This window comes from Cucurbita pepo, chromosome LG11 (assembly GCF_002806865.2).
Source record: "Cucurbita pepo subsp. pepo cultivar mu-cu-16 chromosome LG11, ASM280686v2, whole genome shotgun sequence".
Lineage (NCBI taxonomy): Eukaryota > Viridiplantae > Streptophyta > Magnoliopsida > Cucurbitales > Cucurbitaceae > Cucurbita > Cucurbita pepo.
This window is the reverse complement of record NC_036648.1, coordinates 1,988,875-2,010,287: the sequence shown is the minus strand read 5'-3', so window position 1 is coordinate 2,010,287 and position 21,413 is coordinate 1,988,875. Positions and strand designations below refer to the sequence as shown.

At 38.1% G+C, this 21,413-nt stretch overlaps 3 protein-coding genes and 1 long non-coding RNA gene across 7 annotated transcripts; 1 reads left to right on the top strand and 3 right to left on the bottom strand.

The window, feature by feature from the left end:
* Nucleotides 1-54: 54 nt before the first annotated feature.
* LOC111806117 (putative transcription factor C16C4.22) lies at nt 55-723 on the bottom strand. Its single transcript, XM_023691475.1, has one exon. The coding sequence runs from the start codon at nt 631-633 to the stop codon at nt 211-213; it is 423 nt and encodes a 140-aa protein (XP_023547243.1). The 5' UTR covers nt 634-723; the 3' UTR covers nt 55-210.
* A 4,989-nt stretch (nt 724-5,712) lies between these two features.
* LOC111805660 (eukaryotic initiation factor 4A-15-like) lies at nt 5,713-10,976 on the bottom strand. Of its 3 annotated transcripts, none has more exons than XR_002816695.1 (7): nt 10,782-10,976; nt 9,175-9,244; nt 8,880-8,986; nt 8,261-8,691; nt 7,400-8,055; nt 6,608-6,691; nt 5,713-5,804 (listed from the first exon to the last, which is right to left on the bottom strand). XR_002816695.1 is itself a non-coding variant. In XM_023690809.1 (5 exons), the coding sequence occupies exons 2-5, from the start codon at nt 9,240-9,242 to the stop codon at nt 7,420-7,422; spliced, it is 1,242 nt and encodes a 413-aa protein (XP_023546577.1). In that variant the 5' UTR covers nt 9,243-9,244; nt 10,782-10,976; the 3' UTR covers nt 7,028-7,419. The 3 variants fall into 3 exon arrangements, 1 of the variants encoding a protein (XP_023546577.1); XR_002816696.1 differs by lacking the exon at nt 5,713-5,804 and adding an exon at nt 5,821-5,835; XM_023690809.1 differs by lacking the exons at nt 5,713-5,804; nt 6,608-6,691 and having other exon boundaries at nt 7,028-8,055.
* Nucleotides 10,977-14,476: 3,500 nt separating this feature from the next.
* Nucleotides 14,477-15,495, top strand: LOC111804912. Its single transcript, XR_002816587.1, has 2 exons — nt 14,477-14,602; nt 14,940-15,495. It is a non-coding gene; the product is annotated as an uncharacterized LOC111804912 (long non-coding RNA).
* Nucleotides 15,496-15,984: 489 nt separating this feature from the next.
* LOC111804911 (U-box domain-containing protein 51-like) lies at nt 15,985-20,502 on the bottom strand. 2 transcript variants are annotated; one of them, XM_023689740.1, is made up of 9 exons: nt 20,129-20,502; nt 19,959-20,041; nt 19,123-19,244; nt 18,799-19,011; nt 18,381-18,687; nt 18,177-18,278; nt 17,555-17,983; nt 16,606-17,373; nt 15,985-16,449 (listed from the first exon to the last, which is right to left on the bottom strand). In XM_023689740.1, exons 1-9 carry the CDS (start codon nt 20,295-20,297, stop codon nt 16,435-16,437), a joined length of 2,208 nt encoding a protein of 735 aa, XP_023545508.1. In that variant the 5' UTR covers nt 20,298-20,502; the 3' UTR covers nt 15,985-16,434. The 2 variants fall into 2 exon arrangements, with proteins under 2 accessions (XP_023545508.1, XP_023545509.1); XM_023689741.1 differs by having other exon boundaries at nt 20,125-20,273.
* Between the last annotated feature and the right edge of the window lie 911 nt (nt 20,503-21,413).

The following is a 21,413-nucleotide window of genomic DNA, read 5'->3' as shown; positions in this document are numbered from 1 at the left end:
TCTCAAATAGTTTTGAATTTTCCCCTTCTTATGCGATATTTAGATGGAAAATTCTTGAAATGAACAGGATAATGTTTATCAAGTAATGTTCAGTAACAAACAAGATTTCTCATCTAATGATAAAATATGGACTTGCTCGCAGACATAAAAACGCCAAAAAGTAATTCAGAAAATGTGCTTGTGAGCTTTTGCCTGTCGAAGATTGAGCGCCTATGTCTCGTTGATCTCCGCGGACGCGGTCTTCGCTGGCCGGCGAAAGAAATCATCGATTCGGCGGGTTCCTTCAGGAGCCACTTTATCAACGACAACGCGAGTGCGATTCTCGTCCTTCGCCGGAGCATCCGACGGCTGAGAAGGAAGAGGAAGCGAATCGAGGAGAAAATCACTGATCGATTGATGCCTTTTGACGGCGATTCGGATGTGTTCAAGCTTCACGGTCTTCCGTTTCTTCTCGGCGGCGACTTCGGAAGATTTTTCAGCGAGAAGCTCAAGGAAAAGCTCAGTGGCGCATGAGACTAAAAACAGCGCTTCTGAATTCACTTTACCAATGTCCTTGTCCAGCTTCATTATCTTCTTTATTCGCCCCATCGGAAATTCCGGCCGGATAGCCTCTCCGGATTCCTTTTCTGCCATGTCCGGACTCTGTATGAACTGCAAGAATTCGATGTCTGAAAATGGATTTTGGTTTAGTCCAGAGGACTTTATCAAATCGATGAAAATCTGGGGATTTCTGATGGCGGGAAGATGAGGCTGGTAATTTTATAATGACGACTATAACCCTGAGTGCTGCTTGGCTCACGCATGTATTGGTGGGACTTTTTGGTCATTTACTAATCCTACAGGGGTTTTTTCCCGCCGTGATACAACAATTTTTTTCCTTAATTTAATTTTATTTTTTGTTATTCAAAATTATGCTTTATTTTTTTACAATTTCTAATCATTAATTTTATTTTTTTAATAAATATTTAAATTCTTAGCTAAATAAATAAATAAGACATTTTTTTTTAAATGATCGTTTTTTAGTATTTAGAATTTAGATTTGCAATAAAATGTAAAAATAAACGATTTTTTTAAGTTATTATTTTTTAAAGTTAAAATAGTAACTTTTGAGGACAAAGACGTTGGGCCCACTTGAGATGTTACAAATTGTATCAAAGCAAGACAGAGGACGATGTACTTCCGAGGGCACTGATTTCGCGGGGATGTGCCAGCGAGGACATTGACGGTGTGCTAGCGAGGACATTGGGACCATTTGGGTTGTTACAAATGCTATCAAAGTCAAGCACCGAACAACAAGAGACGCTGGACTCCAAGGGGGTGGATTGATATCAGAGCCAGACATCGAAAGTGAACAAAGATACTAGGGCCTGCTCAATGATGTTACAAATGGTATTAGAGTCAAACACCGGACAATGTGCCCACTTAGATTGTTACAAATGATATCTGAACCAGGCACTGAACAACAAGAGACGCTGGACTCCAAGGGGGTGAATTGTTATCAGAGCTAGACATTGAAAGTGAACAAAGATATTGGGCTTGCTCAGGGATGTTACAAATGGTATTAGAGTCAAGACACTAGACAGAGTGCCCGCTTAGATTGTTACAAATGCTACTAGAGCCAGACATCGGACGACAAGAGACGCTGGATTCCAAACGGGTGGATTGATATCAAAGCTAGACATCATACACGAACAAAGATACTGGACCCACTCGGAGATGTTACTAACACCGGACAATGTGCCCGCTTAGATTGTTACAAATATTATCATAACCAAACACCAAACGAGAAGAGACACTGGATTCAAGGGGGTGGATTGATATCAGAGCCAAACATTAGAAAGTAAACAAAGACACTAGGCTTGCTCAAGGATGTTACAAATGGTACTAGCGTCAGACACCAGACAGTGTGCCCGCTTAGATTGTTACAAATACTATCAGAGTCAAACACCAGACGACCAGAGACGCTGGATTCAAGGGGGTGGATTGATATCAGAGCCAAACATCAGAAAGTGAACAAAGACACTCGGCTTACTCAAGGATGTTACAAATGGTACTAGAGTCAGACACCAGACAGTGTGCCCGCTTAGATTGTTACAAATACTATCAGAATCAAACACCAGACGACCAGAGACGCTGGATTCAAGGGGGTGGATTGATATCAGAGCCAAACATCAGAAAGTGAACAAAGACACTCGGCTTACTCAAGGATGTTACAAATGGTACTAGAGTCAGACACCAGACAGTGTGCCCGCTTAGATTGTTACAAATACTATCAGAATCAAACACCAGACGACCAGAGACGCTGGATTCAAGGGGGTGGATTGATATCAGAGCCAAACATCAGAAAGTGAACAAAGACACTAGGCTTGCTCAAGGATGTTACAAATGGTACTAGAGTCAGACACCAAATAGTGTGCCCGCTTAGATTGTTACAAATGCCAAGCACCAGGCGACAAGAGACGCTAGACTCCAAGGGGTGGATTAATGTCAAAGCCAGACATCAGACAAGAACAAAGACACTGGGCCTGCTCGGGGATGTTACAAATGGTATTAGAGTCAAACACCGGACAATGTGTCCGCTTAGATTGTTACAAATGCTATCAAAACCAAGCACCAGACGACAAGAGACGCTTAATTCAAGGGGGTGGATTGATATCAGAGCCAAACATCAGAAAGTGAACAAAGACACTAGGCTTGCTCAAGGATGTTACAAATGATACTAGAGTCAGACACTAGACAGTGTGCCCGCTTAGATTGTTACAAATGCTATCAAAGCCAAGCACCAGACGACAAGAGATGCTGGACTCCAACGGATGGATTAATATCAAACCCCAACATCAAATGCGAATAAAGACACTGGACCCACTCGGGAATGTCACAAAGACACGTGACGTTGGACCCGAAAAAAATAGAGTGTGAGATGCCACGTCGTTTTAAAATAAAAAAACAGAACAACAAACTCCCAAAACATTGGAACACATCAAAGCAAGAAGATGGCTAAAACTTGGAACTTAATTAATTAACCAAAGAAGAACGACGAACAGCAACATTTAAGAAAGAAAGAAAAAAAAAAAAAAAAAAAANTTCCTCTACAGAGTAACCAAAACAATAACAATTCTTTACAAATTCAAATTCCATTAGCCAATGATTTTCAAACACAGCCCACCAATCTCCTTCTCCGATCTACTTATCTTCTGGGCTGGGCAGAGCTTCCGCATCAATGGCGGATCCTTGCCTAGAAAGCGACGCCGACATCGAACTCGGAGCTCTCGGATGATACGCCGATATCTTCTTCCCTTTTCCTTCATAAATAATGCCATCTTCTTCATCTGTAACTTTGCATTTCTCCCCTAAAATTATGGTCTTCGTCCAAATCGAATCTTCCCCTTTAATCTTATCCTTTTTCTTATGCCGCCCATCGTCTAAATTGTGCCGCGCCACCGACAGGCTTCTCGGAACATTAACGTTCATACTTTTCATATGGGTTAATTTCCTTTCCGACGCCGATTTAGAAATTTGCGTCGGCGGGCTCGCACTCCCGAGCTGTTGCATTTTCGGAGGCAGGGGAAGTTCTTTCACACCTTGTTCGTCGCCGTCGTTTTCTGTTTCTCCGCCGGATGGGTTCACCGTCGGGGAAGCGTTTTCGTCTGGTTTGTTATCGGCGGCGGTTGGAGATGAAGCTTCAGAGGCTGTGGGTGTTTTCCGGTCACCGCATAAGGTGGTGATCATAGCGATGGCGGCTGCCATCCCAGCCGCTAGAAGGGAGAGGGAAATCGCCGGATGAATTAACGGGTTCTCATCCGTCGGAAAGCTTCTCACCATGACTAAAACATTAAAAAAAACAGAGGAAAATGAAACCCAACAGAGGAGCTCTGTTTTCATCTGTTCATTTTGGGATGCTCTGTTTTTTAATCTTGTCTTGTTTTTTGTCTGGTTCGAGCTGGAAAATCGAAAAACAATGGCAGAAATTGATTAGTTTCTGCAAGGAAATGAGGAATTGAAAGGAGGATGATGAAGAAGAAGGGATTGGATGAGTTTTTTTTGGCGTTTTTGGCTCTGTTTTTTTGGTCTGTTTTCACAATAAAAGAAGGCGAAAGAGAAGGCGAAAATACAGGGGAAAATGGGAGAGAAACAGAGCTTTTGCCTCTTTTCTACCCAACCAATTTCATCCAACAAAAATTATATGTATTTCTTTTCTTTAATGTGGGAGGTTCAAATAAACAAAGTTAGGTTCGTTAATGGGGTCTTATAAGTAAATTTGTAACCCGAAATGAATAAATTTCTAGAAGACGTAGTTGGCTAAGAGGTCCGAGATTCAATTTTTTCGACGTGGAGAGTTAAATGAATTTAATTCATGAGTTGTTAAGAAGCACCGTTACAACACATAATGGTCAGTGACCCGTCATTTTTTTACAAAGTTTAGGACATGAAAATGACGACGATATGAAATATGTTGAAGTTGAGTTGTAAATCTTAAATGAATGGTCGGAAATAAATAAATAAATGTTTTACATAATATTTTACTTTTGTTACAAAAAAAAAAAAAAGTTTAAAAATTATCTAAACAATTAGAACTAATTCAACCCAAATATTTTATGATCGAGTTAAAAAAAAATTACAAGCGGAACAATTGAGATGATTTAAAAAATATCTCAACTCGATTTAATTCAACACTCGAACAACTTTAATTAAAAACACGTTTAAAATTAAAATCTTTAGTTTTCAAAATTTAGAAAACCAATGTCGCCCTATGTTCCTGGGCGCTAGTTCTCTGAGTTATCATCAAGAGTAGTGAACGGTGGTACCAACTGCTTCATTGTAAGTGAGGTGAGGTACTTATTTCGTGCCGAGGATAAGCACAGATTTTGTCTTCTTTAGTCGATTGATTGTCTGTACCTAACCTACATGGTTATGGTCTCAAGCCCAATGGCTCTCTCAAATTCTAAAGTAATCCTTGTAATAATTCGAGTGCGTACAAGAATATGTGGAGCTCGACATGTCTAGAAGCACAGAATGAGGTGAGAGTTGATGAACAGGAGAAAGGTCGATATTCTAAGCCGAGCATCCCCTTACAACCTCAATAAGAAAGACCCCAACAAAGCAAAATCCGCGAATTAGTTATCAAACCGACCTAAAGTTCATTTACAATTCCAATAGATTTTTGAAAACTATGTTTCCTTTTCTTGATCAATCATGACTTTTTGCTATAATTTTGTTCATAATTCATTTAACAAAACGAGTGGCTGAGAAGAACAGTGGGCATAGAACAAAATAATGCTATCACCTTCATATGATTTGATATCAAACACTATTGACTGATTCAAAGAATGAAACGAAATGAAAAGAGAAAAAAGATAGCTTTTATTTGCAAAGTTTGACTGATCACTTGTTTACATTTCAACATTTCAACATTCATAACTCCCAAAAGAGTATCCAACCAAAACAAACAGATCAGATGATGAACAATGAAGAACATGAACAGAAATTTCCCAGAAAAAATCACAAAAAGAAGACTATTTAATCGAATGGAAATCATCCCAGATACAGAATTTGTTGGATCTTCCATAAGAAACTCACCACCAGCCATAAAGCATTTGGGTGTACTTATCCTTGAGCCATCTGAAGCTCTTTCTGAAGGAGCCTTTCATCTTGCCTTCAACAGAGTACATCTTGTAACTGGCAACCCTTTTCTTCCTTTGAAACTCAGGATCTGATAATTTGAATGATTTTGAAGAAGATCCAGAACTTCTTTTGTCTTTTTTCCCAGAAATCTGGCTCTTCGGTGGCCCGTAATAGCTCTCGATCTGCATCGACGAGCTTCCGTAAGAACCTCTTCTGTCATCATCCATGGAGGAGGAGGAAGAAGAAGAGAATGGGAGTTATGAAAACGTGGGAGCAATAAGAAGGAAGATGGGTTGGCTTTTGGGGAAACTTCAATTTTATAATGTTTTGTTGGGTGGAAGAAACTGACTTTTGGAATTTATGCTCTCCCAAATGTATTCTTTTATTGAATACTATAAGTTTTCTATTCTCCCAACTGAAAAGGAAAGGGGAACTTAAACTACTTTCAGATTGTTTGACCAACAAAAGCAAAATAAAAAACTTAACACGAGATGCGTTCTTAGGTTTAAATTCGATTCATAACAATTTAGTCAACAAAGTTTAAAGTCTAACGATTCAGTGACTATATTCACGATAGAAGCTAACGATTTAGTGACTATATTCATGATAGAAGCTATCGATTCAATGACTATATTCATGATAGAAGCTAACGATTGAGTGACTATATTCATGATAGAAGCTAACGAAGCTACAAATTTAAACTATAAGAACTACATCGTTTTATATATTAAACTCTCGAACTAAGTCACTATTGATCTAAAAACCTAGTTAAAATATATGGACCAAAACTATTTTATAACCTATAAACATTTACAAAACGGGTATGAAACGTCTAAATCTTGTAACAGGGGAGGTAAACTTCAAAGTCAACTCTTCGAATCAGAAGTATTTCAATCGCAAACGAGACTAGTATAACTATAGACATAGAACATGAACGAACTCGACTTGTGTTGCGACCATGAAAAGAGAAAGTTATTGAACTTACCTTCTTTCTTTTCCAACATTCCAGCTCAGAGTCAAGTCAAGTATAGAGAATCCATTTAATCCGTGGAAGACATGTTCAATGATCCTGATTCAGCAGCAACCAGACAAGATCAAACGTTAACACCAGATATAAACAAGAAACAGATCTGTGTTTCTGTTTCTTGGAAATCAAAGCCACAGACATTCTTTAATCAAGAACAGAACAATTTGTTTATCTTATCTTTCACGATGTTTAAGGTAACTTGTTTTGTTTCTTTTTCATCTTGTCTAATTTGTGGCTTGTTTCTATTAGTTTCTTGGACCAACTAATGTGTTTAACCCAATAAAAACATCACACATCACACGTGGCGTTTCCAGCGTATACCGTGTCAAAAAACTGTACAATATTAAAGATTCAACGCTGCTCAATAATTGAAAAACATGGCTGAAACAAGTCACAATTTATAATGCATGATTAAATACTCATCATTCTTTCTGTATAATTACATTCCTTTCAGACAAACACAAGACAGAAGTTCAAATCAATAATACAAGTAACAGCAGGCAGATGTGCAATGCCTGCCCCTTGCTTGGACTCGTAATACAGAAACAGACTTTGTGACAAAATTTGCAACATTGTATTCTTTTCTACTCTCAGTAAGAGAGTGCCACAAACAACGCCCAAACCCGAATGCAGCATACCGGGGCAAGTTCATCCGTACGAAGGTCGACTCCCCCCAACCCAAAAGGCAACTCAACTACCAAGAGAAAAACGAAGGAAATAAAACAGAGACAAAACTAAAGCCATTTCTACCTGGCTGAATTAGAACTGCATCAAATGAGATCGGCAACGTTTGCTGGCAGCTCCTCGACCATGACATTGTAGAACTTTTGGATGTCAAACAGCATTCTTTCATCCTCTGTGGTCACAAAATTGATGGCAACACCCTTCCTTCCGAATCGTCCACTTCGACCGATTCGATGGAGGTAATTCTCTGGCTGAGTAGGAAGATCAAAATTTATGACGAGGGAAACTTGTTGGACATCGATTCCCCTAGCCAAGAGATCAGTAGTAATGAGAACACGGGATGAACCAGATCGAAACTCCCGCATGATGATATCTCTAGTGTTTTGGTCCATGTCTCCATGTGTGGCAGAAACAGTGTGGTCACGGCTGCGCATCTTATCGGTCAGCCAATCAACTTTGCGCCTGGTATTCACAAAAATGACACTCTGGGTAATTGCAAGAGTTTCATAAAGGTCGCAAAGAGTCTCGAGTTTCCACTCTTCTTTATCGACGTTGACATAGAATTGCTTGATACCCTCAAGGGTGAGCTCATCACGTTTCACCAAAATTCTCACGGGTTTATTCATAAATTTCCTTGTTATCTCGAGAGCTTCAGGGGGCATTGTAGCAGAGAAAACCCCAACCTGAATCTTTGGAGGAAGAAGCTGGAAAATATCGTAAATCTGCAATATATTGAAACCAAAGCAATTAGGGGAGAAAAATACCAAAAGAATGAACAGAGGCAAACAAAAAAAAGATTTCACGTTGTCTTAAAATTTTGTATGCTAAATGCAGATGGAACACTTGGGACTTCACACCTAACACCAAGAAATTAGGAAAAAGAATAGAAAATCAGAAAGAGATATGGTGAATGAGAAATAAAAAGACCTGATCCTTGAACCCTCGTGAAAGCATTTCATCAGCTTCATCCAGCACAAACATCTTAATGTGATCGGGGCGAAGTGACTGCCTACGCAGCATATCGAACACACGACCAGGGGTGCCAACAACGACATGGACACCACTTGAGAGAATGCGTTGATCTTCGCGAACACTGGTTCCACCAACACAAGCATGGACCTTGACACCAAGATAATCACCTAATGCACGCATAACCTTTTCGATCTGTTGTGCCAGTTCTCGGGTGGGTGCGAGAACTAATGCCTGGCAATCAACTAGGCCATAATCTAGCTGCTGCAAAATTCCAGAGCAGAAAGTGGCTGTTTTTCCAGTTCCAGATTGTGCCTGTTGGATAACATCAAGTCCCTTACAGAATGGAACAATACCTCTTTGCTGAATTGCAGAAGGCTTCTCAAAACCTATAATTTGGACCCAGAACTACATTAGACTATGGTTCAGGGCCACAGGTTACAAGCTCACACTTAGAAAAATCAAGCTAAGGGGCAAAACTTCGACACACGAGAAGGAAATAAATCGTTTCACTCCAGGTTTCAGAAGTAGAAACCAGAAAAGTGATGGAGGAGGAAAAGGAAGAGAGCATGTATACCATAAGCATATATTCCTCTTAAGAGATTCTCCTGCAAACCCATGGAATCAAAACTCTCATAGACTTCATCATATGAGGTGAAAAAGTCTTGCCCATCTCCCCCAAGCCTACAACAAAGTCAAGTTTTAAAGTGGAAAAAGAAGCGTTAAGGGTTCGTTCGAGTGCCATAAAAGCTGAAATATGGTCGAGTTGAGTTAGGGGAAAGGACGACTGAAGTGCTTAAAGACCGAGACGGTTAATGCATACAGCACCGATTTGACGATCAATTGGAAGGGAAAAGAGAGACAGAACTCACAAATCATTCATCTTGGAATCAAATTGACGTGCATCAAATTGGGTTCCTTCAGCTGCCATACCAGCCATATCTGGGAACAAATACAAATCTAATTAGATCATCATCATTCCTTACACAAGGAGAAAAAACTAGATGTAGATCCATTGACACACACTCAACAACAATGTCCAAATGTCTTCAAACATCAGAATAATATAGAGAAATTATATTTATGAAATAATGTCTTTGTCCTGGAAAACCAAATGATCAAAATAGATAGTTTGGGCTTTAGATCAGATTCATGAATTGATAAAAATCCAGATAATCAATTCGTATGTCTCGAGCAACAACAAAATAACAAAAATTAAAGGACACAAGCATAAAGTGCTACTGGATTCTTGTTGATGTCGTATGGAAGAAGTAAGATTCTCAACCAAGTAATGAGCTACAGTACTCCATCTAACACAGTAAAGGTCCAAGAAAATAAAATACAAAGGAAAGCTCCCCTTCACGTACCTGCTGCAACTGCAAGTAATAAACAAGGTGGAAGGAATGTATGGTGTGAATTATATATATATATAACAAATTGGTGGGTAATGGGTATGGAGGGTATAAAAGTATTCAAAACCTTCATATAGTCAACTAACTAAAACGTGGATTGACAACCAATGCCAGGTACATAATTCAAATGTTATCCCTCAGGTATTAATACAACACTTCGTCATCATATCAAAGGGGAGAGAACCACAGCATGTACGAGGATTAAAAGGCAGCTAAATGTAAGCTATAACAGCAAGCCCACAGCTAATAGATATTGCCCGCTTTGGTCCGTTACATCGTCGGCCTTACGGTTTTAAAATGCGTCTGCTAGGGAGAGGTTTCTACACCCTTATAAGGAATGCTTTGTTCCCTTCTCCAACTGATGTGGGATCTCACAATACACCACCTTTGGGGGCCAACGTCTTCGTTGGCATACCACCCAGTGTCTAGCTCTATACCATTTGTAACAGCCCAAGCCCACCGCTAGTCGATATTGTCCGTTTTGGCTTGTTACGTATTGCCATCAACCTTTCCACACCCTTACAAGTAATGCTTCATTCTCTCCAACCAATGTGGGATCTCACCAGTTAAAAAAAATAACTAATTCAAGAGTGATCCAATAGTGAAATCATCAAACTCGATCCATATATTTTATAAACCAGGAACCTGACACCTTAAAAAGTAAAATGATTTGTTAACCGCCAAAGCCATCTGAACGAACTCTCGAGTTAAACATTCTTGATTTAACCAATCCACCTCTTTCATTCCACAAGTATTCTAACTCAACGTGAGAACGTGTCAGTGCACGACATAAATACAACCAATTCAAATCAAAACAAATACATAAACATGGATCCCAATTCATGAAGATTGCTGCGAGCCCTTTCTCAGTCGCACGATATACAGTACAGCCTCCAAGTTACAAAGATCGCTTTAATTAATAACTAAACTTTCCCCGATAAGGGAGCACCAATGGCGGATCGGAGAGCAGAAAATCCGACGAACATGACAGAGAAATTGGAGTAAATAACATACAAGCAAAAGGGTGAAAGAAAATCAAATGGAAACGAAAAAGAGCGTACAAGCACCTGAATGCGAGGGCGATAAATCGAGGAGGCGGAAGATTTAGGAGGAACAGAGTGAACAGGAAAATCAGAGATTGAAAATTTTCCAAACTCCTCGGATCTCTGTACGAACGGGTTACCGGAGGAGTTCGAAGAACGTCACGTCGCAGAAGAGAGAGGATGGTATTGATTGAATGATTAAAAGAAGTTCTCGTTTTTTCTAATTCTCCGTTCCGTTGCTCTGCATTGTTTTTGTTTGTTTCGTGACCCGTAGAAACGGCCTGGGCTGACCCATTTGGTACAATGAAATGGGCCAATTTTCAAAAATAAACATGGGCCTAGGCCCATTTCTTATCCCACGTGCTTCCCATGCCCAGGCCAATTTTCAGAAAATAAACATAGGCTCAGGCCCATTTGTACAGTGCAATGGGCCAATTTTCAGAAAGTAACCATGGGCCTAGGCCCATTTATTTTATCCCACGTGCTTCCCATGCCCCCGCAAATTTCAGAAAATAAACACGGGCCCAGGCCCATTTATTTGTCCCACGTGCTTCCCATGCCCAGGCCAATTTTCAGAAAATAAACATAGGCTCAGGCCCATTTGTACAGTGCAATGGGCCAATTTTCAGAAAGTAACCATGGGCCTAGGCCCATTTATTTTATCCCACGTGCTTCCCATGCCCCCGCAAATTTCAGAAAATAAACACGGGCCCAGGCCCATTTATTTGTCCCACGTGCTTCCCATGCCCAGGCCAATTTTCAGAAAATAAACATAGGCTCAGGCCCATTTGTACAGTGCAATGGGCCAATTTTCAGAAAGTAACCATGGGCCTAGGCCCATTTATTTTGTCCCACGTGCTTCCCATGCCCCCGCAAATTTCAGAAAATAAACACGGGCCCAGGCCCATTTATTTGTCCCACGTGCTTCCCATGCCCAGGCCAATTTTCAGAAAATAAACATGGGCCCAGGCCCATTTTGTACAGTGCAAAGGGCCATTTTTTAGAAAATAAGCATGGGCCTAGGCCCATTTATTTATCCCACGTGCTTCCCATACCCAGGTCAAATTTCAGAAAATAAACATGGGCCCAGGCCCATTTGGTACATTGCAATGGGCCATTTTTCAGAAAATAAACATGGGCCGTTGAGAGATTTCTCCTCATTAGTCATATGGTTTCAAAACGCGTTTTGTTGACGGCGATACGTAATAGACCAAACCAGACATTATCTGCTAGCGGTGGGTTTAGGCTATTACAAATGATATCAAAGTCAAACACGGGATGGTGTGCTAGCGAGGACGTTGGGTCCCCAAAGGGGGGGTGGATTGCGAGATCCCATGTCGATTGGAGAGGAAAACAAAACATTATTTATAAGGGCATGGAAACCTCTCCTTAGTAGACACATTTTAAAATCATGAGACTAATGACAATACGTAATAAGCTAAAGCGAACAATATCTGTTAGCGGTGTGATTAGACTCTTACAAGTAAGAGCATCAAGACCATATCTTTTTGTAGTGCTAGCAGTAATACAAATCTCTCATTACGTGAAGAGCCTATACCCATTTAGAGATAGAGACGAACAAAAGAGCCCCTGATCCAGCTAAACCAGACCGTTTCATCAAATATCAAACAGACTAGATCCCATTTGAGTCGACCATATCGATATAAACGCTTCATTTGGAATCGACCTATTTAGATCCCGTAAGAATTGGGTTAGATTGCATAGCTCACAATGGCAAGAATAGAAAGGAGAAGAAGAAAAAAAGGGATAATAGATATGATATGCATATCTTATAAATGGTGAGGCTAAGTGGGAACTTTACTCTTTCCTATCCACAAATTATTGGGTATTAATTCCTTCAAACTTCATACCTCTTTTTGCTTAGAATGGAATCCTAAAGCATTGCCTTTTCTCATCATTCCCCAATTACGGAAACTCGGCCAAGCTATTAATTCGGTTTACGTGCTACCACTGTCTTTTGTTGTCGGAGTATTAAACTTAGGCTAAGTTATTGATTCGGTTTACGTGCTACCAATTATTTTAATTCAACAGTTGTTAGAATGAATGATAATCTATACTCCGGTTAAGTTCAGCTTTAGTCGAAGTGGATATGGACAACTTGTATCAGCTATTCCCGAGAAGTACTTGATTTAACGTCAATTTTTTGTTGGGTATAGTTTCCATTTTCTCTCCCTTACAGCCATTACTCGAATTCGAGCAAATGTTATCTACAAAGCTATACTCGGGTGAACGGTTTTCATATCCATCTCTTATCATTTCATCAGTATTGTACTGAAATCTTTTTGAAGTGATTTTTAAAATAAATTAGAACGAATAAAATATATATATTATTTATTATTTTATAATTTTAAAAAACAATTAATAAATGATGTAATAAACTCAAATTGGATACTCTAAAACTAACTAAAAATCCCTAAATTTATTAAATAATTAATTTGTTGAAATTAGTGGAAATATGGTCAAAATATTCTTCACTAATATATAAAAATATAATATTTAAATTAAAATAATTAATATAAAAGCATATATGCCTCTGGATAATTTAAATTAAAGGCATATATTCTGGGGGATGCTTTTATAAGTGAAGTGTCCGTTGAATTGAAGATTTGTGGTTTATTCGCAAAAAAATAATTAAAAAAATAAATTAAGAATCGATTTTTTTTAGCTAGCCTTCTCGAAAATATTTATATTTTTTAATTCATATATATATTTTTTAAATTAAAAAATTAAATCAACTCTAAAATTGCATATTAACTGCTTAATTTAATTTTATATTTAATAAATTTTTAATTAGTTTAATACCCTAATTTTTTTTTAAAAAAAATTAATCACGAAAAATTATTCTTTCCATATGCATTAAAAAAAATAAACATTTTTCCGTCTGGAAACTTTTTTTTTTTTTTTTTTTTTTTTTTTTTTTTTTTTTTTTTTTTTTNTTTTTTTTTTTTTTTTTTTTTTTTTTTTTTATAAAAGTTAGAGGGTATTAATGAAATTTCGTAAAATAGGGATATTTTTTAAATAAAATATTAATTTTTTTTTTTTTTAATTTAAGAGATTATTATTGAAATTTTTTAAAACATGACAGGTCGAGAATATTATTTACGATAATATATTTTTTAAAAAATATAGAGAAAATCCATAGAGAATTTTGGATGAATATGAGGGATAAACTAAGAAAAGGGAGATAAAAGTCGCCTTCCTTTATTTCTTCTCTTTATTCCATACGTGATCGAGTTGATATCTCGCTTTCACATTTAAAAATTTTTGTGTATATAAACCTCTTTGAGGTCGGGTTTCCTAAATTGGTATGCAACAGTTAAAAAAGATTATCACGATTAGAGAAGTGAGGTCGAAAACGAAGAATCAAGAGAGAAGAAAGCATCAAAATTAGCTAAAATTTCGTTTTTGTTTCTTCGTTTTAAAAAACGAAAAAACCGAACGATATTAACAGAGCTCTTTTTCTTGCTCGTTGGTTATTATTATTATTTTATTTACATGAAATATTATTGAAAAAGGAATTAGGAGGTGACAGAAGAGAGGGAGCACACATAGTTCTTTCGAGAAAGACTATGCTTGAAGCTCTGTGTGCTCTCTATCTCTCTGTCACCCCAACTCCTCATTTCTTTTCATTTTCTTTCTTGGTTGAGCTATGTAACCTTTCATTTTGTTCTTTTTTTTTTTTTTTTTTTTTNCGATCGTGATCGAAACCACGGATGTCCAGATCAAGAGCTATGTAAAACAACGAAAGAGAAGACGTACGTGCAAATCCAAGTCGTGGTATTAACCATGAAAAAACGAGAGCTAGAGGGAAAACTAGTCATTGTGTAAGGCAATCTATACAGACTATTTCTCTATTAGCCGACTAGGGATGGGGATAATATTTAATGTCTCTGCTCACATAAATGAAAATTTTATAAATTTAGTTGGTTCTATCGTACCATTATATATATTTATTCATTCTTCTATCACTTTTTAAAATAATTTTTTAATTTTTTTAAAAAAGTATATTAAAATATATTAAAATTTGACAAATTTTAATTAAATATTTGAAAACAAGTAAATTTGTGTTTTCGGAACCGAGATTTTAATTTTATTAAAAATAAAAAAGATCAAATAAATGACTGAAATAACTCAAACCAATTTTACCCATAAAAATTTCAGGTTGGATTGAATTGAAAATTTTACAAACGGAACGATGAATTAGTGATCGTATTTCCATGAGGCGCCGACGTCGTCGGCGGCACAGGTACCGGAATCAGCACAAGCGGCGGCGGTGGATAGCGGGAGGCGGCGGAGATGGGATCTGTCGAGGTGGGGATGAAATGAGTGGGAAGTAAGCCAGCGGCGGTACATGGGGCACTGACGAAGGGTATGGCGGGGGTGGCGGCGGCGCGCATATGACGGGGCAAGAACCGATACAGAGAAGGCTAACCGGAGGTACCACCTCGACTCAGACGCCGACGCCGACGCCGCCGCAGCTCCGGAGAGGTGAAAGATCAGAATAATGAAAAGGGAAGAGAAATGAAGGGTTTTTGGAGAAATTCTCCATGGATGAAGCTTAAGAAGTATATCTTTTTTCCTCTAATGACAAAATTAAAGATTAAAATGTAAAAAGAAACAGTAATCCCAAGCAAAGCTTGTTTCTAACCTTTCTGAAAGCATAATCAATGTTTATGTAGATTATTCCCCTCCTGTTCATGCTTGCTTTATACTGTTCTTCCCAGGCTGCCTCCTCAGTTCCTTCCTGGAAATTCCCTGTTTCAACAAGGTTGCCCCTAACAAGAAGCAATGCATTACAATCACAAACAAACTCCATACATTAGAACTACTGAATTCAATGTTAGGCAGCCAACAAAACGATTCAAGAACTGAGACCCACAAACTCGACACTAAGACCATCGCTAACAGATATTGTCCTCTTTAGGGAAATCTGAAAGGGAAAGTTCAAAGAGGGTCTAGCCCTACTCCGACAAGTGCCTCGCACCGTCCGGGTGATTGAGCCTGATACTATTTGTAACAGCCTAAGCTCACTATAACAGATATTGTGAGTTTCTACCTCGGTTGGAGAGGAGAACGAAACATTCCTTATAAGAGTGTGGAAACCTCTCTCTAGCAGACAATATGTAATGGGCCAAAGCGGATAATATCTACTAGCGGTGAGCTTGACTTGTTATACTAAGTATTGACTGAACTTGAACCAGATGCATAAAACATCAAAGGAGTCGTTGATTTAGTATAAACTATAAGTTTGTGTTATGTTCCCGTCGATAATGCCACGACAACATGCGATGAATACAAGTAAATGGACGATTTTGACCTGCATGACTTGAGAATAATGAAAAGTTGTTAAGAATTTACAATGGTGTTCTTATGGAATGATGTAAAATCCAATATAACATGTGGAGTCAGTTGCTTTACTCCTGAACTGATGAGTTTTAGCTCTTGATGGGATCAGCTATAACTCTATATCTGTTGGAAACATCAACCAGAATCTTCAGATACATGTATGAAGGTTTCTTGAAGAGACAGGTTTGTTCACATTACTGATCCTTCGGCTTATTCCACATTCAAATGAAGAACTCCATTGGGTTCATATTCTATTTACCACAGCCCTTCTGTAAGCAGTCATTAAATCAAGCAACTTTCCTCACAACTGTCATACGGTGGAATCCTGTTTTGGGAACAAAAAACAAACTGATCATCATTGAAAATAACAGGTCTAAAGCATTGTATCTTTGACATGTGAAAGAATATGGTTGCTAAGTTGAATTTGATTCTCTCATTTCATGAAATTAAAATCAATAATTCAGTTAAAAAAGTAGTGGACCTCATTTGATGACTGTGGCCTCGAATTGGAACTTGATGCAGAAGAGCGTAGAAGTAGACTCCGGCTTTCACGTTTGTCAGAACTCCTCCCAAGATCTCTTAACCTGTTCAGCTCTGGAACTATAACTGTTCCAAGATCTGGCCTGTCTCTCTTCCTCAGTTCAGCGCAATTCAATGCCAGTTTTGCAAAACTTATAGCCTCCTCCAATGGACAATCTGGAATTGTAGGATCCAGCATCTCATCAAACCTCTCTTTCTCAATAGCCCTTTGCACATGGTGAGCCAGACCCATTGGAGGCTTGGCAGTAATGATTTGAAGTAACATTATTCCAAACGAGTAAATATCCGATTTCGTCGTTAACTTTCCTGTTTGTTGATACTCGGGATCAATGTAACAAAATGTGCCAGCTGCTGAAGTCAGGTGATATTGAGTGACTTGATCAACTACAGAAGGTGGGACTAACCGGGCCAGGCCAACATCACTGATTTTGCTCACAAAATTGCGGTCCAAGAGAATGTTAGCTGGTTTAAGGTCCCTATGCACGAGCGGATCTGGCTTTGCTTGGTGAAGAAAAAGGAGTGCAGTAGCAATTTCAGCAGATATTTTGAATCGTCGTCTCCAAGATAATGGAGGAGTATTCCCTCTCCGGAAAAGTCTGTCTTCTAAGCTCCCATTCTGCATGTACTCATATACTAAGCAACCATACTCAGGGCATGCCCCAAGAAGAAGGACCATGTTTGGATGTCTAATAGAACAAAGGACCTCCACCTGCAAAACGATTAGAAAAAGGAAACTTTGGATGAATCCATGAAATAAAAACAGTAGAGCTTCCTCAAATTCTTGTTCATTTTGATCGAGTTTAAAGTGTCAATTTTGTAATTCCATTAACACATTGGTTTAGTATGAACTGGATCATTTTAGGCACAGCGGTAGAACAATATGAGAGTACCTCTTGCTGGAATTGCTTCCGTCCTTGAGCAGCGTCGGGTCTTAAAACTTTAATCGCAACATCTGTATGATCAAGTTTGCCTACATAAACAGGACCGTATCCACCTTCTCCAACCTTCAATTTTTCAGAGAACCTTTCAGTAGACTCTTCAATCTCCTCTATAGTGTATTTTCTATATCGGACGTCATTCTGAGCTAAAGCACACAATGCTCGTTTTTTCTCTTCTGCCTCTCGTTTGGCCTTGATTTCAGCCTGTTTTCTTCTCTGGGCTTCTCTTTCGGCTAGCTTTTGTGCTGCCTCTGCTGCTTCAATGGCAGCTTTGCACTTGGCTTTCTCCATCTCAGCCATAGCTAGAGCGGCCTCTTCAGCTAGCCTGACTTCCTCAAACTTACGTGCCTCATCTTGCTTCCATTGACTAAGTTCTCTCGCCTGAATTTTAAGACAAATTTTCAACTAAACGTAAACTACAAATTTTCCTTTCAGATTTAATTCAACAAATCATTCTACGTTACTAGCAAAGTATTTGGTTGGATATAAACAACACAGAGTTGAGAACCCAATCTAAAGACTCATTATTCACTAACCATTATCAATAGAGTAGAGTGTTCTTATGTTTATTTACCTTGTTCTTGGCTGAGATTGCCTCTTTACAGGCTGAGCTATACATATCCATGGTTTGCTTTAATTCCAACTTCAATCTTTTCATCTCAGCCTCTAGTTCCCGCTGTAGCAAAGAAGTCGGCAGAGATGTTAAATCAATACAACTGCAACTACGTAACTATCACAAGCACAAAATTTCAAATGCCAATGAACAATGTGCACTTACAGTAGATTGTGAGGAAGCAGAGTCCGTTGACAAATTTGAGGTAGTACTGAAATCTAAATTTTGAGCATTCACGTCCAATGAACCAAAAGGCATCTGTGCATTCAACAGATTGTCATCAGAGACTGAATCACGGCTAAATGAAGACCTAGGCCCTCGATTCGAAACCTCTACATTTTCTATTGATATATTAGACGGAGAAGTTTTCGGTCTCTCACGGGTCAACGCTTTTGCTGGCTTTCCACCATTTCTTTCGTTGAGCATTCTATCTGAACCTGCACATTTCCATCCTTCCTTCGCTGGTTGCCCTCTAGATTTACCAAATAATAATGCAAAAGTTATAAAAACTATATCACTCACTCTATCAAAACAGAAGCTAATCCGAGTTTTAATAGGATCTTAGTTCTCAGAACTGTATTACTTGGCTCCGTTTTCTTGTTCACTGCTGCTGTCTGGTAGAGCAATTGGCTGAACTCCAAGCGGCGACGGTTGTTTCGGTGGCATGGCAGTATTAGCCACTGGCCGAAGAGCTGCCCTCGCAGATATTATCTTCCCTTTTGATATTACGTACACAGAACAAAATTCTGGGGCAATTTTTATTACGCTGGTTGGAACATCAGGGCCTTTAAATTTCCTGAGATACCCCATTCATTAGAAAGTTAATTGCTCAACACAGATGAGGAGGAGGAGAGAGAGAGAGAGAGAGAGAGAGAGAGAGAGAGAGAGAGAGNACAGAAAGAGAGACCTTGCTAGAGCACTCCTTGTTGAAGCTCCAACTACAAAATTGTTGACACAATTCTTGTGAACGTAGTCAACGAGCGCTTTGGGAATATCAGGTTCGTCAAGAACAACCTCCTTCAGCTGAACCTGAATTTCATAAGCAAATATCCAGATGTAAGTTTTAATTTCTCAACATTACCAACCACACCAACCCCAGCAACCTTGTATATATATATATAGGACCAGCAACTCATAATTGTTGTCATTCACGAACAATGCTAAAGTTCATACTGCCCTTTGTGGCACTCACAAGCATCTAAGCCCATGATTCAATCAATTCCAATCCAAATTTCCTAAAAACACTTCCAACAACAATCTATACAATAACAAATCCAACAAGTTCCAGTCAGACATATCCACAAACACCTAGAGTGCATAACACTCACGTTGTCATTCACGAACAATGCTAAAGTTCACACTGCCCTTTGTGGCACTCACAAGCATCTAAACCCATGATTCAATCAATTCAAATCCAAATTTCCTAAAAACACTTCCAACAACAATCTATATAATAACAAACCCAACAAGTTCCAGTCAGACATATTCACAAACACCTAGAGTGCATAACACTCATGTTGTCATTCACGAACAATGCTAAAGTCCACACTGCCCTTTGTGGCACTCACAAGCATTTAAGGCCATGATTCAATCAATTCAAATCCAAATTTCCTAAAAACACTTCCGACAACAGTTTATACAATAACAAACCCAACAAGTTCCAGCCAGACATATCCACAAACACCTAGAGTGCATAACACAAAAGTCAGAAATTCGCAACATATAATTGAACAGATGAAGTACCCCTTTACGAGCACAATATCCACGATAGGGAACAAACAGCTGCTGCGCATCAGTTTCACCATTTTCAGAATCGCCCGCGTCCTCTAAGAAAGAGACCCACAGAGGATCAGAAACTAGACCAACAAGGAAACAATGCATACAAGAATGATGTCACAAAANAGGGTACCTACGATGATTTTGATAAGCTTTATGCCTAACATGGATGAGAATGATAATCGGGTTGTTTATGACCAGATGATCAATAGCCCAACGGACGGCGTGTTGGCTGTTCTTATCCTTGTCAATGGCCACCGCCGTGGTGTTCAAGGGAATCCCATCTTCCGGTGGATGCGGAGGCATTTTGCAAAGAGGTTCAGGATGTTAGTGCCGCAGCCGCTTGAATTTAGCCCAACAATTTGGTTCGAAGAGAGCAGTGGGGCCAAGGGCGGAGAATCATGAAGGTAAGGTATGGAGAAGATAACGAACATAACAGACACTTGAAGAATGGTTGAACAATGGCGATTCTCCGCCATTGGCTTCATTTAGGCAAATTTGGCTTTGGTTCTATAGCCATTACCCTCCCTAAATTTTGGGAATTAAAATATCACGTAAATATAATAAAAATTATTAAAATTAATACATAAATTTATATATTAAAATTATATATAGTTACTTTTATTCCTTTATTTATTTCTATTAAGTTTTAACCGTCTTTACTTTTTATTAAATTTAAAACTTTTTAAAAATTAATTAATTTATTAAATATAAAATTAAAATTTAGGTCTAATATATGATTTTTTACCAAATTGAAACTTTAAGATTAAATTTGTAATTATTTTAAATAAAAATTATTAAATTTATAATTTAATTTTTTAAAGCTTTATTAATACGTAAATTAAAAATAAACATTTTAATGAAAAAAATATTATAATTAATTATATTAGAGATGTCTGTGGTTAATGAGCATAACATAACTGACATAAAGTATGTACGGTAGAATTTTTAGCTCTCGTAATAATAAAATAAATTATTATATAGTAATGTTCAGGAATGTTTGTATGGTAGAATTTCTCGTTCTCGTAATAAATAATAATAAAAAACTATTATATAGAGCAATTTTCATTAAAAGTTGATAGCGACAGAAATTTTCACGAAAAATATTTACATTACAAAATTTACTTATTAAAACAGATAAAAAAAATTAATATTTTGTTCGTATGAAAAATCTAATATGACAATCTCATTAATATTTTAAAAAATAATAATGTATAAATTTATACTTATTTAATTTTTAGTTTATTGAAAGCTTTCGACGGGAAGCTTTTTGAAGGTATTCAACTTTGAACTTATTGAACGTTTTAAACTTATGAACTCCTCCGTCCTCTAGATTTTTGAAAATTTTCAAGTTTAGCTTATCAAAAGTCGTTGGCTTACAACTTCCTGAAAGTAGTTGCTTTTAGCTTATTCGACGTGTAA

Bases quoted from the DNA above. Each gene is read 5' to 3' on its own strand.
- LOC111806117 (XM_023691475.1), bottom strand. From the start codon at position 633: ATGGCAGAAAAGGAATCCGGAGAGGCTATCCGGCCGGAATTTCCGATG.
- LOC111805660 (XM_023690809.1), bottom strand. From the start codon at position 9,242: ATGGCTGGTATGGCAGCTGAAGGAACCCAATTTGATGCACGTCAATTT. The intron at 8,987-9,174 runs GTGAGTTCTGTC...ACTTTGTTGTAG, and splicing joins GATTCCAAGATGAATGATTT to GCTTGGGGGAGATGGGCAAG. The intron at 8,056-8,260 runs GTCTTTTTATTT...AATATATTGCAG, and splicing joins CACGAGGGTTCAAGGATCAG to ATTTACGATATTTTCCAGCT.
- LOC111804911 (XM_023689740.1), bottom strand. From the start codon at position 20,297: ATGCCTCCGCATCCACCGGAAGATGGGATTCCCTTGAACACCACGGCG. The intron at 19,012-19,122 runs GTCTCTCTTTCT...GGGGTATCTCAG, and splicing joins ACAAGGAGTGCTCTAGCAAG to GAAATTTAAAGGCCCTGATG. The intron at 17,374-17,554 runs GTACTCTCATAT...ATCGTTTTGCAG, and splicing joins GGAAGCAATTCCAGCAAGAG to GTGGAGGTCCTTTGTTCTAT.